General features: G+C 60.7%; 4 protein-coding genes across 5 annotated transcripts; 3 read left to right on the top strand and 1 right to left on the bottom strand.

Moving 5' to 3' along the window:
• Window positions 1–36: 36 nt before the first annotated feature.
• CHLRE_13g576760v5 (uncharacterized protein) lies at window positions 37–3,947 on the top strand. The gene is made up of 7 exons (XM_043069473.1): window positions 37–273; window positions 457–502; window positions 734–824; window positions 1,628–1,749; window positions 2,027–2,534; window positions 2,978–3,073; window positions 3,333–3,947. Exons 1-7 carry the CDS (start codon window positions 105–107, stop codon window positions 3,417–3,419), a joined length of 1,119 nt encoding a protein of 372 aa, XP_042917448.1. The 5' UTR covers window positions 37–104; the 3' UTR covers window positions 3,420–3,947.
• A 452-nt stretch (window positions 3,948–4,399) lies between these two features.
• Window positions 4,400–7,885, top strand: CHLRE_13g576740v5 (uncharacterized protein). 2 transcript variants are annotated; one of them, XM_043069472.1, is made up of 5 exons: window positions 4,400–4,792; window positions 4,918–5,043; window positions 5,356–6,412; window positions 6,521–7,297; window positions 7,555–7,885. In XM_043069472.1, the coding sequence occupies exons 1-3, from the start codon at window positions 4,580–4,582 to the stop codon at window positions 5,656–5,658; spliced, it is 642 nt and encodes a 213-aa protein (XP_042917446.1). In that variant the 5' UTR covers window positions 4,400–4,579; the 3' UTR covers window positions 5,659–6,412; window positions 6,521–7,297; window positions 7,555–7,885. The 2 variants fall into 2 exon arrangements, with proteins under 2 accessions (XP_042917446.1, XP_042917447.1); XM_043069471.1 differs by having other exon boundaries at window positions 5,353–6,412.
• Window positions 7,886–7,922: 37 nt separating this feature from the next.
• On the bottom strand, window positions 7,923–9,617 carry CHLRE_13g576720v5 (uncharacterized protein). Its single transcript, XM_043069470.1, has 2 exons — window positions 9,140–9,617; window positions 7,923–9,006 (listed from the first exon to the last, which is right to left on the bottom strand). The coding sequence occupies exons 1-2, from the start codon at window positions 9,350–9,352 to the stop codon at window positions 8,998–9,000; spliced, it is 222 nt and encodes a 73-aa protein (XP_042917445.1). The 5' UTR covers window positions 9,353–9,617; the 3' UTR covers window positions 7,923–8,997.
• Window positions 9,618–9,777: 160 nt separating this feature from the next.
• CHLRE_13g576700v5 (uncharacterized protein) lies at window positions 9,778–14,552 on the top strand. Its single transcript, XM_043069469.1, has 7 exons — window positions 9,778–10,267; window positions 10,556–10,790; window positions 10,911–11,112; window positions 11,255–11,461; window positions 11,787–11,975; window positions 12,290–12,543; window positions 12,949–14,552. Exons 1-7 carry the CDS (start codon window positions 10,090–10,092, stop codon window positions 13,493–13,495), a joined length of 1,812 nt encoding a protein of 603 aa, XP_042917444.1. The 5' UTR covers window positions 9,778–10,089; the 3' UTR covers window positions 13,496–14,552.
• Window positions 14,553–17,013: the final 2,461 nt, after the last annotated feature.

Raw genomic sequence — 17,013 nt, 5'->3', positions numbered from 1 at the left:
GGCAATCAAAGACCAGCAAATACCATATGGTACACTGTCATTTCATTTTTTTCGCATCTACTTGAAACTTTAGTCATTGAAACTAGAGCAGCTTGCTGAGGAAAATGGCCACTATCCGCGCCTTCACTGCCTCTCCGGCTGGCCTGAGCCGTGTCAGCCTGCGCCGCTCGACTCGCTCTGTGGTAGTTCGCGCTGCTGCTGAGGCCGAGAAGCGGCTGGAGAGCCCCATCGTGCTGCCATCCGGGGGCGACCTCAAGCCCAAGGGCCTGGGAGGTGCGTTTGTAATAATGAGAGTCTTGTTGTTGCGTGATCTAGATAAGAGCGACGAGGCGGGCGATTTGAGTTGCGACTGGGTGCAGCACCCTGAGGTCGGACACCATCCTCACTCGCCCATGGTACTGAACGATCACCTTCCGGGCCTTCCTGAGTACCTTGACACGCCGCACACCTGCGCAGATGTTGTGGGCATGAAGGGTCCCGCCGCTGAGATCAACAACGGCCGGTGAGAGCGGTTGCAAAGGCGCGCGTTGGCTGGGGTGTTGCATGGACGGGCGTGTTGAATGGACGCGCATGTTGCTTGCAGAAAGGCCCGCCGGGTCCGCGCGCAATGTCTTTCTCATTCAGTTCTCCGTAACTGCCTGGAGGAGTGGCACGTTTCAGTGCACCCCGGCCGCACCCTAGGTCTGGAAGCACCGCACTGACCTGCGCGGCCCCGTGCGTGTGTGTGCGACAGTATCGCCATGGTGTCTGTGGTGACTGCTGTGCTCGGCGAGATCACCAGCGGCAAGTCCGTGGGCGAGCAGCTGGCGGAGCAGCCCGTGCTGGTGAGGGGCGCGTGGGCTCGATGGGAGGCGGGGGGGGCCCTTTCTTGGCAGCGAGCACGGTGGGGCGTGGGGACTTGGGAGCTGGGTATCCCAAGGGAGAAACCGTGTGTAGTTGGCGGGATAAGCTGATGCCGCTGACCTGGGGATGGGGATGCGCATCATTTTGAAGGTGTGTGCACATGAAGGGCGCAAACGTTCGGGTGAAATGAATTGCGGTTTGGGTCAGGTCTGCGGATGCAGGTAGTCGGTGCCGGGATCGGGGTTGAGGAGGGATGGGCACAAGGTAAGAAGCCGCGAACGCGGGGGCGCACAAGGGTTTGGGTGGTATGGTGGCTGAAACGAACAGATCCGCATGGACTGAAACCTGGTCGAGCAGTAAGAGGCAAAGTTAGGACAGGGTCCCGTAAGCACCCCCAGGCCTAACCTCGGCGAAGGAGTGAAGGTCCTCACCCTCACCTTCACCTTCACCCACACCTTCACCTTCACCCACACCCACACCTTCACCTTCACCCACACCTTCACCTTCACCCTCACCCTCAGCACGCTATGAGCCGCCCACAATCTCCACGTCACTGTCGCTGTCGCTGGCCAGGTCCATGGCCTCGGCCTTGCGCAGGGCGTCCGCCAGCTTGGCGTTCTTGCCGAGCCGCTTCCAGTTGTTCCAGCGGCTGTTGTGGCGGGCGCACAGCGGCACGCCGTTGGCCCCCCAGCGCTTCACCGCCGGAGTCTCCTCCTGCTCCACCTCGCACGCCGCGCAGCTGCCCAGTGGCTTGCGGTGTGCCTCGCCCTGTGCCTTGTTGCAGGCAATCACAGTCTGCTTGCGGCCCCCGGCCACCGCCTCGACGTTGGCTGGGTCGAAAATCCCCTTCCCGCGCTCGAAGCAGGCGGCGCCGCCAGCCCGACCGCAGATGCGGCAGCCAATCTGGTAGGCCGCTGGCTGGATATCCAGCGGCATCATGGGCAGCGGCCGTGTTGGCTGGCATGCTTGCGCCGCTGGCGCCGCCGCTGCTGCTGCCGTGTCCATGGCCGACGCCAGCGCCTTCAGCTGCACAGAGCTGCGTGGCCCGAGGTCTGCCACCCGCGTCAGGCTCCACTTGTCGGGCTTGCCGTCAATGGCTACTAGTACCCAAAATGCGACTCTAGCCCGACGGCAAGCCCGACAAGTGGAGCCTGACGCGGGTGGCAGACCTCGGGCCTCGCAGCTCTGTGCAGCTGAAGGCGCTGGCGTCGGCCATGGACACGGCAGCAGCAGCGGCGGCGCCAGCGGCGCAAGCATGCCAGCCAACACGGCCGCTGCCCATGATGCCGCTGGATATCCAGCCAGCGGCCTACCAGATTGGCTGCCGCATCCGCGGTCGGGCTGGCGGCAAGCAGGGCGGCGCTGCGTGCTTCGAGCGCGGGAAGGGGATTTTCGACCCAGCCAACGCCGAGGCGGTGGCCGCGGGCCGCAAGCAGACTGTGATTGCCTGCAACAAGGCACAGGGCAAGGTACACGGCAAGCCACTGGGCAGCTGTGCGGCGTGCGAGGTGGAGCAGGAGGAGACTCCGGCGGTGAAGCGCTGGGGGGCCAACGGCGTGCCACTGTGCGCCCGCCACTACAGCCGCTGGAACAACTGGAAGCGGCTCAGCAAGCACGCCAAGCTGGCGGACGCCCTGCGCAAGGCCGAGGCCATGGACCTGGCCAGCGACAGCGACAGTGACGTGGAGATTGTGGGCGGCTAGTAGCGTGCTGAGGGTGAGGGTGAAGGTGAAGGTGTGGGTGAAGGTGAAGGTGAAGGTAAAGGTGAAGGCCACCCACACCCGCGCCCACACGTCAGTTGCGTGTCCACGTACCTGAGTAATAAGCAAGAGAGACGAAGCAAGGTTGAAACATAGTTGGTTTCGCACGTGAATCGGCTTCGCCTGTTAAGCCGGCTTTGACCCAAAGTTGGCTTCCCACATGTGAAAGCCCCCGGGGCGCGGCAGCCCGTGGTGGTTGGCTTGTTTGCTTGGCGTGATCTGCTTGGCCCACGACGGGTCACACGTGCACACCGTGTTCGTCCCCTCATCCGTGTACTGCAAAGTATGAATCCTGCCTCCCATCTTGTGCTGGTTGCGCCGCCGCCTACATGCGTCCCGCTGTCGCCAACGCCGCCTCCCCTCACCTGCCACAGGTCCTGATGGTCATCACCTTCATCACCTACGCCTCGCTCATGCCCATCATGCTTGGATCCAACACTGGGGAGGCCTTCGGCCCGCTCACGCCCTGGGTGAGTGTATGCGCGATGGAAGGGTTTGCTGCTGTTGCTGCGAGCATGGGAATGTCTGCTGCTGGACTACGGCCTATTTTGATGGGTAGGCGGCTTGGGGTTGACAGCCGGTACCTGGGGTCCCTGTGTGCCCTCATTTTCAAGGGCCCCAAGGCTGTCGCTTCGCCTCCCTCCGTTCTCCTGCACACAGCCTGCACGCGCCTTTTGCACACTGCTTTTGACTTTCCAATGCTCCCATTACCTCCATGTCTCATGACAGGTTGAGAAGATCAACGGCCGCGCCGCCATGATGGGCCTGACTAGCCTCATCCTGATTGAGGCGATCAAGGGCAGCGCTCTGCTTTAAGGAGGCGGTGCAGCGACTTGTGAGTTGGGAACGGGTTGATGCAAAGAGGCGAGGTGTTGGCAACTCTCGTACGTGAGCGTGTAGAAGCTTGAGGCTGCATTTCGCAATCGGTTTGATTTGAGTTGGGGTGGATCTGCCCAGCTCTGCCACTCTGAGGCTGCTGGATGCAATTGAGGGTGGGGAGCTTGCCGGTGTGTGAGTCAGGCTTATGAGGGGAGTGGCGTCTGGCCGCAAGCCATTGAATGGACACCTGGACGGTGATGATGGTCCACAGTGATAAGAGAAGAGAGCGCAACAGGATTGATCGGGCGCATAAGAATGTATCGGACGAGGGGGAGCGGATGCAGTTTTCCTCAGGCGGAGGCTGCGGTGTGGTACGGGCTCAACCCAGTTTTCCTTGGAAGGGAAGCCACCCTCTATCTCCTGGGTGTGCTAGAGCGTGTGTGAGTAGATAGATACGTGAGAGAAAGATCGCACGTCCAGGCTCGGCGGCATGCGCGGACTGTGATGTGTAGTCATCAGGCTCGCCATCCCAACAGGAGTTGGTTTGGGTCGCATCCTTTCCGGTAGTCCCAACGCCAGCCCGCCAGCCGGCGCCCAGCGCAGCCATCCCAATACAGCAGCCTCCTTCCGTCAGCCAGCCTTGGGCCCGGCCGTCCACGGCGTTAATCGTCGGTTACGAGGTAACATGTGAATTCGCAACTTGCGCTACTGACTGCCTGCTCCCGTGCCGCCTGCAAGCCCACTCCGCTTTGCGCTCTGGTCTACGTACGCATTAGTTCCGCAACGCACGTTTCGATGTTAGGATGTAAACGAGATGCAGTCATCCAGCAGTGATCACCCGTACCCCTTACCATGTACTCATACGCACAGGGGCACCCCTGCATACGCACGCAATGGGAGCGGTGATTGATGGGCGGGGGGGCTCATGACGCGCGCAACATATTTTCACACCTCTAATAAATATGACACATAGAATTAGTACTAGGAAGGTGTCGCTGCGCAAGAGTACGGGCTGTGGCACCTGCTCCGTTTCTACCGGCAGTGGGGCCAGCGACGGTGGCGCCCGACTGTCCATGCGCGAACGCAGAAGGTGGGGGTTGAGGGGAGGGGGCCAGCACATGCACTCACATCAACTGCATTGCGCCGACGCTACACCAATGCCACGGGTACAGGTGCTGGAGCACACGGCGCAGCAGCTGGCTGGTGGAAGGCCCAAGGAGGAGGTCATTGTTGGCTGGGGCAACGCCAACACTGGCTATGGCGGTTGCATCAGCAGGTTGGGGCGGGGCCCAAACCGGGCACTGCCCCGCCTGCTGGTGGACAAGTACGCGCACCTGGTGGTGTACATGGACGAGTTCTACACATCACAGGCAAGATGAGAGCAGACGGGTTGGAATGAGTAGACAGGTGGTCGGGTGGACAGGATGGGGCTCGTGTACAGGTAGTCGGGTAGCCAGCAAGGTCCACAATGTACTCCTGCCCCCTCCCTCCCCAGGTGTGTGCGAAGTGCGGGCGGCGCTTGCTCGGCGACGGGCAGCGCTGCCTGCAGGCGGTCGTACCATGGGGGGGGGGCTCACGTGCTCACCAGGTCCAAGAGTGCACCCACTGCGGGACGGTGTGGGTGAGTCCACTTTGCGGGCGGGCGGCTGGCTGGGTAATGGCTGGGTGGCTGGTTGACGGCTCAGTGGGGCTCAGTGGGTGAGGGTGACGGCTCAGTGGGGCTCAGTGGGGCTCAGTGGGGATGACATGTGGATGACCCGGCTCAGTGGGTGAGGGCTCAGTGGGGCTCAGTGGGGCTCAGTGGGGCTCAGTGGGGCTCAGTCGTGGGCTCAGTGGGGCTCAGTGGGTGATGGCTGGGTGACGGCTGGGTGACGGCTGAGTCGTGGGCTCAGTTGGACTCACTCACTCTACCGCCCTCCCGACGGTGCAGCAGGGACGTGACGTCAAGTCCGCAACCAACATCCGGCATGCGCTGGTGGAGATGCTGCTGGGGCACAAGCGACCTGCATCGCTGCAGACTGGCGGCGGCGGCGGCGGCAGCGGCGGCGGCGGCGGCGGCGGCAGCGGCAGCAGCGGCGGCGGCGGCGGCGGCGGTGGCGGCGGCGGTGGCGGCGGCGGTGGCGGCGGCAGCAGCGGGGGCGCGTGCGCGCATCTTGGTAGCGGAAGGGGCGGGAAAGGCCACGTGGAGGAGGAGAGCGCAGCGCCGCCCAAGAAGCGGCGCAAGCGCGCAGGCTGAGGAGCTGGCTGGTGTCTAGGTAGCGGTCCTCGGTGGGCCTGGCAGGGCACGCGTAGCGGCATAAGTAGTGCGGCTGTTGACAATTGTGCTGCGTCTGGCTACAGTTGGCTCTGCTGTGGCATCGCGACTGCACCTGGTTTGGCTATGTGCCTGTGGAAACCGACCCCAGCTATGCCCGGGCGATGAGGTTGTTCGGCCTCAGACTGTGGAGGGGCTCAGCCCCTTCCGCCCTTCTCCCGTGACCTGCCTTGAACCCTGTCCCATCACACGCCCTTCTCCCGTGACCGGGGAACACTTGTCATTAACCGTGCTAGCGTCCTATGGCATTGACCGCACGCTCGGCCCCTCTGTGCACACGCATGTCACTGAAATGCTTAAATTTACACGCTGTCACAGCTACGTAAGTACTACTGGGCTGTGTGCTCTCGTGTAGCGTGCTGCAGAGAGATTCGCATAGCTTGGCGCAGCCGCGCAGCAAATTGACGTCCAAGTTGCTGACTGCAGCCGCTAGGGCTGCTGTTCCGGTAGTGGCAGGGACTTTGGGGCAGCATGGACAACGACGAGGTTATCCATGCTGTCAAAGCATTCAAATCTGCTGCTAAATCTCGCGGCGTGAAGGGCGCGAAGCTAGGGCAGCTCGTGAGCTTCCTGGCCTCGATGCCGGCGGAGGAGCGCCGCACCTTCATTCTTCCGATGGCCGATGACCCCGAGGCACTGTTTGAGTACGTGCAGATCGGTTACGACAAAGCTCAAGGTAGGATCTCCGTCTGTGTCGCTATTGTTCAGCTGGTTTGACACTTGCTGGCGCAGTGTGCTGGCCTTGGTGCTGACGAGATGCAGCTCTGCGTTCCTCCTTGCGCAGGCGTGGCATCTGGCTCTCAGAACAGTGCGAGCATCTCGGGTGAGTAGTTGGTTGACCAGCTCCCAAAAAAGCTCGGACGGGTCCAGCGACCAGGCGAATTCACCCATGCCATGGCCCCTACCCCGGGGACCAGCTTCCACCTCCAGCACCTCAACCTACAGTTGCAGCTGCGAAAGAGTTCTGCTGCTGGAGCTGCGGAGCGAACAGTAGCCGGGGCAACAGCCCCATGAAAATATAAGCTGCGTTACCTAAGTACACAGGAGCTGAGAGGCATAGCAGTTGAGAGGATATGGGTTGATTGTGTCATGGTCGGGACGTCAGACAGGACACGACACCATGCCCGCAAGGCCGATAAACGAAAAAAGCCTAAACAAGCATGCACGTTTGTTCAATCTGGGCCGTGTGGTGGCGGGGCTGGGGTGCCCATGAGCAAGTCAGGGGGCGTTTGCTGTCAGCCAACTGTGAGCGCCAAAAAAGTGGCAACAATATCTGTAACTTCAACAGCCTGTGTGGGCGCACGTGCATACAGGTGCGGGCACATGGTGGATGCAATCACGGCTACTGGATAGCGCAGCCAAGCTGCTGAAGCAGCAGGAGAGCGACATCAACGGAACCTTGTGGGAGCTGGCTTATGGGGACTCCTCATGTTCCTATATCGACGAGGCGGGCGTGGTGGACCGCGTCCGCTGGTGGGCTAAAGTGGCCATTCAGGAGGCTGCGTGTGACAGGCGCGAGTCAAGTTGCCCACCGCCCTTGCTGATTTCAGGACTCGTCAAGGTCAGTGCGCTTGCTCGCTTGCTCCCTCGCCCGCTCTGTGTCCTGCAGCTCTGAGGACAGATCCCAATGCGTCCACCCGTAGCTGTAAGCCCAGGTGCCGCAAAGTGGCTTCGCGTTGTTGCCATATGTACCCTAGCTGTTCGGACATGCACTTGTATAGCCTGGCGCAGCGGTTCCGCCTAGCATTACTAGCATCAAGTTGAGAGTTCATAGGGACTGGCCGCCATCTGAGACCCATCCCTTCATGCATGCTGCAGACGGGCAAGTCATACACGCTGGAGCACATTGTGCCCGCGGTCGTGGCGGAGGCGCTGTGCGAGCAGCAGCAGGAGGAGGATGGGGGCGGGCGGTCGCCCCTGCTGGCGAACATGGTGGTCCTGCGGCTGAAGGGCGACGAGTTGGAGTGTTCGGTACGTCTGCGCGTGGATTGCACTTGCGCGAGCGAGCGAGCGTGGGGGCGGGGGCGGGGGCGAGGGCGAGGGCGAGGGTGAGAGGGAGAGGGAGAGAGGGATGCGTCCCGGGCGGTGGACAGCTTTACCGCCCCAGGATCAGTGTGTACCGTACTGCGCGTAATTTTCATATAATAAACAATTATACAAGGCTGGAGAATAAAACAGTGACATTATGAATGCGGATGTTACAGAGAGGACAGTCCGAGCACCCGAAGACGCCGAGCCATCACATGCTACCAGGGCCCAACTCGACTCCACCAACCCCGATTTGCTGCAAACCCTCCCGCGGGCAAAGTCCGTGTGACTCCGTGCACAGTGAGTCCTAGCCAAGCCTCAACCCGCCAGAGCCCCACCGCTGTGCCTCAACACCACAAGCCTAGGCACAGAAGTGCCGGGAATCCAGGCCGCAGCACACACACACACACACACACACACAGTGCATGCACTAACCAGGGCGCAAGCATCCAGGCACTAGAACGGTCGCCCACACGTGCATCCTGCCCACACACAAAGCCACCAACCACTCACAACCCCTCACGGCGAGGGAGGCGGGGAATCAGCGTCATACGGCAAGCGCAATACCATGCCTTCACCAACAGCCTGAGAGATGAATGGATGCGCAGACGGCACAGTGTCCCAACCCTTTGGCCTGATCCCCAAAGTCACAAACGTCTGGAGACGACCCCAGAAGTCAGCTACGACGGCAAGTCCAATGCTCAGCACCTGGGCCGACGGCAGCTTCGCTCGCGCCGCCAGCCCGGCCATAGCCATACGCTGCCGACCGAAGTCCAGGGCAGACGTAGCAGCGAGACACACCACATCCCACAAAGGTGGCGCAAGCCCGCAGGCGGGCGCACTAACCACAACTCCTCACGAGAGAAGGCACTTAGAGCATCCTCGGGCATGAAACCCATAGCCATTCCCATGTTTTCCCGCAGGGACAGCACAACAGTGCAGTCCCAAAACCAGTGACGCCGGCCCCCATCATGCATGTCAACCCCACATGCCCAACACGGGTCAACAGCAACGCCGCGTGCACGCTGGGGAGCATGCCATGGGAACGCCCAGCAAGTGTTGGCGGCCACCCGCCACAGTGCTTCCTGATGATGATTCCCCCATATCAGCGCCCACTTCCCCCATATCAGCGCCCACAAGTGGGCCAAGGTGCACACGAAGGCCCCCGCCGCCAGGGCAGCCTCCACACCCGACACACCCACGTCGCACACATATTGCTCAAATGCTTAGCCTTCAGGGCGGCTAACTGTGGAGCCATTTGTAGCACGGTCCCCGCCTTCACCGTGTAGGCAGTGAGCAGGATGGGTGGGCCCCCGCACTGCAACCATCCAAGCCCCCGCACAACCTGTTGCACCGACTCCGCCATAGCACTCACAATGTCGGCCGCCGGGAGCGGCAGCGCGGCAGCAAGCCCCCGAGCCAGCTGGGTGGCACACGCGGTGGCAGCCCAGCCAGCGGGGAGAAGGGCCACTGCCGCCGCAAACCGGTCGGCCACGTATTGAGGCAACGCCGGCCCCCGCAGGGGCGACAGCAGGCGCGCCCGCATACTCCAGTGCAGCACCCGCGGCCACACAGCAGTCACATACATTACATATCTAATTTATTCCAGCAATATTTAGAAGCACTTTTTGGCAGTACGGTAGTGCAGTTCGCAGTGCATTTCGGGCATCTTATTGCGTCTTCTTGTTATGGAAGGCCCCACATCTCCTTTGATATAATCATTGGCATTCTGGAACTACTTTAGAGCCTTCATTGTGCTCTGCGAGCTCAGAAGCGATTACATGCTAGCGTCCCGACAGCAGCGAAGGTTATGCTAACTCCTTTAGACATGTGTACATACTCAACTGTATAAGACAGAAGAAATAACAAGACAAATAGTGTGTGCTATGCTTGAGTTGGGCTGACAAAGATGAACCCGGCGTGGAATCGTGTCAAACATTGCCCTGCTGGGTGGTCGGCATGCATGGACACCCAAATCTGACCCGACAGGCTCATAGGATATGGCATGGATATCTTAAGTCCAGGAATGCAGCCCCTAAGTCCGAGAACCCAATAAGAACGGGCAGCTGTATAAAAATACCCCTTGTATAGAATATACAACGGGTCACCTGTAGGCGTCTCTCATTGTAGCCCCGCCCAGCCTTGGCACTACAGCGAGCCCCGGACGCGTCATGCGCGGGCTAACTAGCAAGCGGGCACGGTTGAATGGGCATTGCGCATCGAATGGGCGTTGTTGATTGCACGAATGGTGCTAGCCATGTAAACGTGCACGTCATATGCTGAGGTGCTCCTGCAACCTGAACGTCTCAGGGCGGCGCCACAGGCATGCTGAGGAAGCTGCTGCGCAAGCTGGTGCAGTGGGCGCGCACGGAGCGGGTGCCCATGCTGGAGGGTGCGCTGGCGACTGCAGAAGCTGACCTGCTGGAGACCGACATGGGCATACTGGGCGACGCCATCCACTGTTTCATCGAGGCAGTGGAGGTGCCGGTGCTGGTGCTGTGCGGTGGGTGTGCGTGGGTCGTACAAAGGTGCATTGAGTCTTGGTGGTCCTTGTTTTTCTGGTTCGCTGGGTCTTGTTTTGGTGGTTTTGCGAAAGTAGGTGCGTACAACAATCAACGGAACAATTCGACCTGGTTGTGTATGTTGCGCTTCATGAATGTGTGATTGAACCACCTTTGACTCCTTTGCGCAGTCTCACAAGTTGATTGCATCACAACCCTGTTTCCTTTGCTTGGTATGCTTGATGCTGAAACCAGACTCCCCATACATCCCCGCCGCCGGCCACATGCAGACGAGGTGCAGAGCCTGTTCCTGCCGACCCTCGGCGGTGAGCCGGACGTCAACGGTGTCGAGTACGTCCGCAACAGGTTCATGAAGCAGCTGCTGGTGGGAGGGCCCCGCACCGTGCTGTGGTGCCTGACAGCGAGCTCCATGGCACACACGTGGATCAGTGTGGCCAAGATGCCGCCCAACGGCCATTGTGTCATCGTCAGCAACACCGCCGTCCACCTGCCGGCGACCTACAGGTGATGACCCGGACAGAGTTTTTGGCCTAGTCATTTTAGCGTCAGAGTTGAGTTGAGTTGAGCAGTAGAGCGCAGGATGGCACACACCCTCGCTGCTATGCACTTTCTTCATCGCTGTAGCGCCGCACACATGGAGTGGGCGTGGCAGCGCCTGCAGCAGGTCAGGTATCCGCATGTGGTGCTGGACCGCCGGCTGCTGGAGCTGTGCCCGCGGTCAGTAGCGCTCCTGGTGGTCCTGGTGAACGCCTGGGTCACTGAGGGGTGCCCCAGCAACGCGGAGGCCTTCCTGTGCGATTTCGTGCGGTTGAAGGTCATGGACGAGGTGCGCGGGTAGGGGGGAAGGGGAGGGGATGGCATGGGTGGGGAGGGGAGGGGAGCGAGGTTGTCGAGCACCAGCAAGCAACCAGTTGTTTTGTTGTTCAGGGACTGCGGTCGTACGCCCGCCCGTCCATTGCCTACCGCAGTCGCTCAGGGAGTGGAAGGTTGGGCTGGAGTCCATGCCGCTGTCGCAGCGGCTCGCCATCCTGGACCTGTCGGTGCCGGCCGTGGGGGCGGACACCAGAAAGCAGCTGCTGCATACCGGCCTGCAAACGTTCCTGCAGCCGCACCTGGACAAGACGGTGGACGGCCGCTGCTACCTCCGCGACTCGCACCAGCGCCAGATTGTGCGGGTAGGTGAGGCAGCAGGGCACATATAAACATGTCGTTGGGCACGCGTACATACCACGTGTGTGCGCGCACGTGGATGTACCCAGATAACCCATCTATCTTTTCTCGCGCCCCATGCCACCGCACACACTTGATCAGCTACCAACTGTCAGGTGCTTGCGAGCAGGTCGTGCTCAACACTGCTGGCCAACTCAAACAGTCGAACGTGACTGCTGCTGGTTTGCATGCACACACACACACCCACATTACTTCTGAGTAGTGCCCGCTGTTTGTCCGCTTACCCAACGTCACGCCCTCACATCTCCTTGCCTGCGCCGCCGCGTTCAGCTGCTGTTACGGGAGAGGTGGAGCGAGCTGGGGTACAACGTCAGCCTGACGCAGCTGGACTCCGGGTGGAACCTGTTCTACCTGGGGGAGGCCGCGGACTACCTGCTCGGTCTCGAAGCAAGCCGCCGCTGGCAGCAGCTTGCACAGCCGCTGCCAGCTGGAACCGACGCATTCGAGGCCAAACTACAGGTGATGAGAGAAATGCTTATAAGCGCGGACGCACCGTGGCAAATGCAGCAGGTGTCTGCATGAGCTGGACGCGCTTGGTGTTGCATCCCCTTCGACCGTGTGTTTGGGAAGTTGTGCTGCGTTCCACTCATCAGTGGCGTGAGAGAGCACACGGAAAGGTAGTGTTGTGTGTGTACGGTATCAGTTTGCCCTGTGTGCACGCACGCCAATGCGGTGAGTTCCTCCCAGTTTCGTTGTAATAGCACACCCACGCGTCACAATCTACTTCGACTCCCGCTAGCTAGTCCTGGGAATTACTAACGCTAATTGTGTAGGTCATCGCCGACGGCGTCGCCAACAAGCTGCGGGCGGCCGAAGCGGCCGCAGGCGGCGCTCAGCAACAGCAGCAGCAGCAGCAGCAGCAGCAGCCGGGCGGCGGCGCGGAGCTGGACCCCCAGGAGCTGTGGGAGCGGCAGCCCTGGTTCCAGAAGGTGCTGAACTCGGAGTGGAACGAACTCGACCTCAAGGCCCACCTGAACAACAAGCAGGCGCGGCACACGCACCTGGCCATGCTGGTCTTCTACCTGCGGTGGGTGGTTGTGGGTGGGTGGGGGGGGAGCGGGCGGGCGGCTGGGCGGGCAGGCGGGCGGGCGGGCAGGCGGATGGGTGGGTGGTATTGCCGCCCTTTCTGCTACTCCCGCCCTTGCTATATGTAGCTCACGCGGTCTGGTCGTGGGAGGGTCAGCGCATGTTCAGACCTGGGAGACGAAGGCAGGCAGTGGATTGGCTGCGGGTGCACGTTGCCGCGGGTGCGCATGCGCTGCAAGACTGCATGTCCATCTTCCCGTCTGACTTACCGCTGCCGTGCCGCCGGGCATGAATCCGAGGCGCCGGGCCTTTAGCCCAAGGCGCGACGGTGTCTTGGACACTGACCCGGCGCACGACCACACCTGCTGCCGCTCATTCGCGTGTGTGTCCACCTGCCTACCTGCAGGCTGAGCCGCAAAGCGCTGGGCCACGCAAAGCCGTGGGATCGGGCGGCTGGTGCCATCTTGGATGTGGACATCGTCGAGGCGCTGCCCGGTGCGCTGGGCCAGCCCCTCTTTGACGTCAACGAGGCCATGGTAGAGGCGCTGCGGCTGGTATCGGGCCCCACCTTTGAAGCCGCAGCCGCTGTGTTTGCGGCGGAGCTATCAGGCAGCGTCGCTGGTGGCGGCGGCCTGAGCAGCGGCGAAGGAGGCGATGGCAGCACCAGCCGGGGCGGTGGGCGTGGCGGCAGTCGCGGCGGCGGAGGGCAGGGGCGTGGCGCAAGGGCAGTGCACGACCGGTACACGTGTCCGCCCTCGGGACCAGCAGCGGCAGGGTGGGGCCAGCGCCCGCCGCTGGCGTACACCGCCAGCGGCAGTCGTGTGGGGTGGGGCAAGGGAGGGCAGCGAGCAGCCACGCTTGCGCCGAGCCGGCGCGTGCGGCTGCCGCTCGTTGCACAGGTGGTACCAGCGGCCTCAGCAGCGATGGGGTCGCGACTACTGCGTGGCTGTTAGTGAAGGCGCCTGTACCGCTGTGTGTTCCGATCGCTGCCGCTGCTGATAGCCGTGGCTTGCTGTGCACCGCTGCGTGCTACGAAGTCGGTACGTGGCTCAACGGCTAAGTCAGCAAGCAGTCAGGTAGAAGCGCCGAGTAGGAGTGAGAGTCAGTGGGGTATGTAAGCGTCTTGCTCGTAGCCGCTTATATACCCCTCTGACTCTCACTCCTACTCGGCGCTTCCACCTGACTGCTTGCTGACTTCGATGTTACCTGCGGGGCGTGCGTGCGTGCCTGCGCGCCGTGGGAAGGCACGCTTGCTGTGCGAGGCTGCACTGATTGTACGACTGACTGTCCTGCACTGGCCGCATCAGGTGTGTGCCGTGTACCATATGTGTAGCTGTGTGTAGCAGCTCGCATGAGCATGGGCACTTCTGAATGGGCAGCATGGTGCAGAACGGTAGACTGGGTGGCGAAACATACGCTGTTTCAGGACATGTACCGCAACTTGATATTACATTTTTGAGGCGGTATGGAGATTACTGCCATGCAATCCATAGAGCATGCCTAAATTCGGTGTACGGACTTAGCCATGTCAAATGCCCGCCACGCAACTGCGAACAATAACGGTACGATGCTATGAAAAGGAACGGGGCGTGTGGTGGGCCTGGAGGGGGCCAGCGGATGGTTTGAATGGCCCCCCTCCAGGCCCACCATACGCCGCGTTCCTTTTCATAGCATCGTACCGTAATTGTTCACTCTTGAGTTGCGGACAAGTTGCTACTAGATTCTTGGAAGCGCACGTACAGGACATCTGCACGTGAGCGTTGTTGCTATTTAGATGTCTGCGTCCTGGCATTGTGGGTCACAGTGCATCTACGCGTTGCACTCATGCACGGTGTTGGCAGGACCGGACCGGACGTGGAGCATGGACTAGGCTGAAGTTCGTGAACGTGTACTAGAGGCTGCCGCCCACCAAGCACCGCCCCCCAAATGTTTGCTGTTGGAGTTGTCGTGTGGCAGACCGGCACGGATGACTTGTAGAGCAGCGCGGCCGCCCTGTAATCGTCTGACGTCGCTGGGGGCACATGCGGAATGCCAAACGCCACGAGTGCAATGACTGCAGACTTCCCTCTTAAATGTTCGCACTGCGGCTGAGTGTGCGTAGCCTGGGTCAGGTACCGAGACAGCGAGACGTGTCTTAAGAAGGCAGGTGTGGCGCCACTGACAGATTTCCGAAGAAAGGCATCTTCATTTTCCAGAAACCCGCTGCCACCGCCTTTCATCCCCAAAAAAATGTTTCGGGGGCTCAGCTCCCGACCTATGTACGGTTCGTGTCAGGCCAGGGGTGTGTCAGGCCGTGTCAGCAAAACATCGACACATCCTGCCAGCTACCGTCGGTACAGTAACAGCGCGCGAACGACGCACCAATGCCTTGTCCCTTCTTGCTACGCATTTATGTGGGCACGGGTGGGAACCACACACATCGGGACTACGCTTTCCTGCCCCTTGCCATGTTCCATCACGGCCGTGTCAGCAATCTCTCATCTCCCATTCAGGGGTCGTACCGTACTGCCAATATGTATTTGTGTTCTAAATTTCGTGGTGGGCTCACGAAGTATGGAACCGAAACAATTTAGCTCATACTTTATAAGCCCCGAACATTTGTGTCATACTAAGTATACTAAGCAGAAACATTCGGCGGGGGTGCGGGGGTGCGGGCCGGGCGTGGTGCGGGGCGCAGCCGAGCGTGTCGAATCGCCAATGAGTTTGAGAGGCCGATCATGGAGCTGGCAAATGCCATCCGGTCCGGAGCTCCCCGCGCGTGAGCATGCGTGCATGCGTGTGTGTGAGCGTGCGTGCGTGCGTGCGTGCGTGCGTGCGTGCGTGCGTGTGTGTGTGTGTGTGTGTGTGTGTGTGTGTGTGTGTGTGTGTGTGTGTGTGTGTGTGTGTGTGTGTGTGTGTGTGTGTGTGTGTGTGTGTGTGTGCGCTTGCGTGTGTGTGCTTGCGTGTGCGTGCGTACGGTATTTGTTTACGTCAAGATTCAGTTTAGGTTGAAATTGTAGCTTACACGCGCACAGATGCAGATGCAGATGCACTGGCGCAAGGTCAAGTAAGCGCCGGGATTGGTCCGGTATCCGTAGGGGGCTGCCGCCGCAGCCGCCCGTCTTCCCCGAAAATTTGTGCCAAGACTGCAATAGGTGCGTGTGCGCCGCCTCCCCGAAAATTAATAACTCAAGTTTAATTCCAGCTATTTTCAGACCCCCTCCCCGAAAATTCAGAACACGAATACATATTGGCAGTACGGCATCTTGTTTTTGGGGTAATGTCTAGCTGATAGAGGTTACATGTGGGACGACAGCCGTGGACTAAGCCAGGGCCCCAAAAACGTACGAGACACGCACGCTCACCCGAGGAGAGATCCCCGAATGACCCCCACGCTCCTCGCCTCCGGAGGGGGGAGGAACCCCAGGCCCGGCTCACCGCAAACGCTAGCGCTGCTCACCTAAGCCGTGGGCCGGCGTCATAAGACTACCTCTTGCGAGTCCCTAAGCTGACAAGCTAGGGTGAGGCCGGTGGCGAGTCCACGTCTAGCTCCAGACAAAAACGGCCGGGTGGCCGCCGTCTTTTATCTGGGCACATGGCGGTTTGGGGGCTTCTCCATACAAATTCGGACAAAACCCGCCCCAAACCCGGGCCAACAAAGTCTCGCCCCAGACATTAGCCCCCTGGAGGAATGTCTAGAAAACGGCCGAAATGGCCAATTAATGTCTGGAGACATTAAGATAGGAATGCTCCCATTCGTGCCGTGCATCCAATTCACAACAGAAACTCCACATAAACACACAGCTTGACCATTAACACTTACCATCGCGCACGCCATGGCTGGTACTGAGCAACGGGGGGAATAAGCTTACTTGTCCTGTTGCAGCTGCCCAATGCGGCTGCTGTTGCCCCCAGCCCGCGTTCCAGCTCCGGCGCTGCAAAATATTACGGTGTGCGGGGTGAGGTTGCTGTTGCCCACGTAAATACTTCGTTGCTGGAAAAAGCACCAGCTCCATTGCTCCATGGCAAATCGTGGCCCATCCCCACGCCAACCCCCAGCGCCCTCACCTGCGTGCACTTCCTGGGCCCGCCACGCCCCTCCCCTGCATCCCACTTCTGCCCCCAGCCCTCCAGTCCCCTCTACGTACATGCAGTGCAGTCATCAACATCACGCCATGGCAAGACAGCTCCCACACGGACGCGCACTGGGGGCGCCCAGCCCAGGGGTGCGTGCAAGGCTACACGCCGCGCCCGGAGCTTGCAGGAGCTGCCGCGGCTGACCGCGCACGCTGCTATGGCGCAGATGCCCGACATAGAGTGTGTGCATTGCGATGCAGGTGGCTCTGGGCAGCCTAGGGCCGCTGACACGCGCCCGCCCGTACTGTTTACTTGCCTCCCACCGGCGCCCCAGGCATAAGTGCAATGCGTCCTCAGTCTTGGCCCTTGGCTTCAAGGGGTGCTGCTGCCCCGCTGATACCTGGGGCCTTGCAGG

Source organism: Chlamydomonas reinhardtii, chromosome 13, assembly GCF_000002595.2.
Source record: "Chlamydomonas reinhardtii strain CC-503 cw92 mt+ chromosome 13, whole genome shotgun sequence".
In the NCBI taxonomy this organism is placed as follows: domain Eukaryota; kingdom Viridiplantae; phylum Chlorophyta; class Chlorophyceae; order Chlamydomonadales; family Chlamydomonadaceae; genus Chlamydomonas; species Chlamydomonas reinhardtii.
Note: the sequence above shows the minus strand (reverse complement) of the source record. Positions and strands in the feature narration are given on the sequence as shown.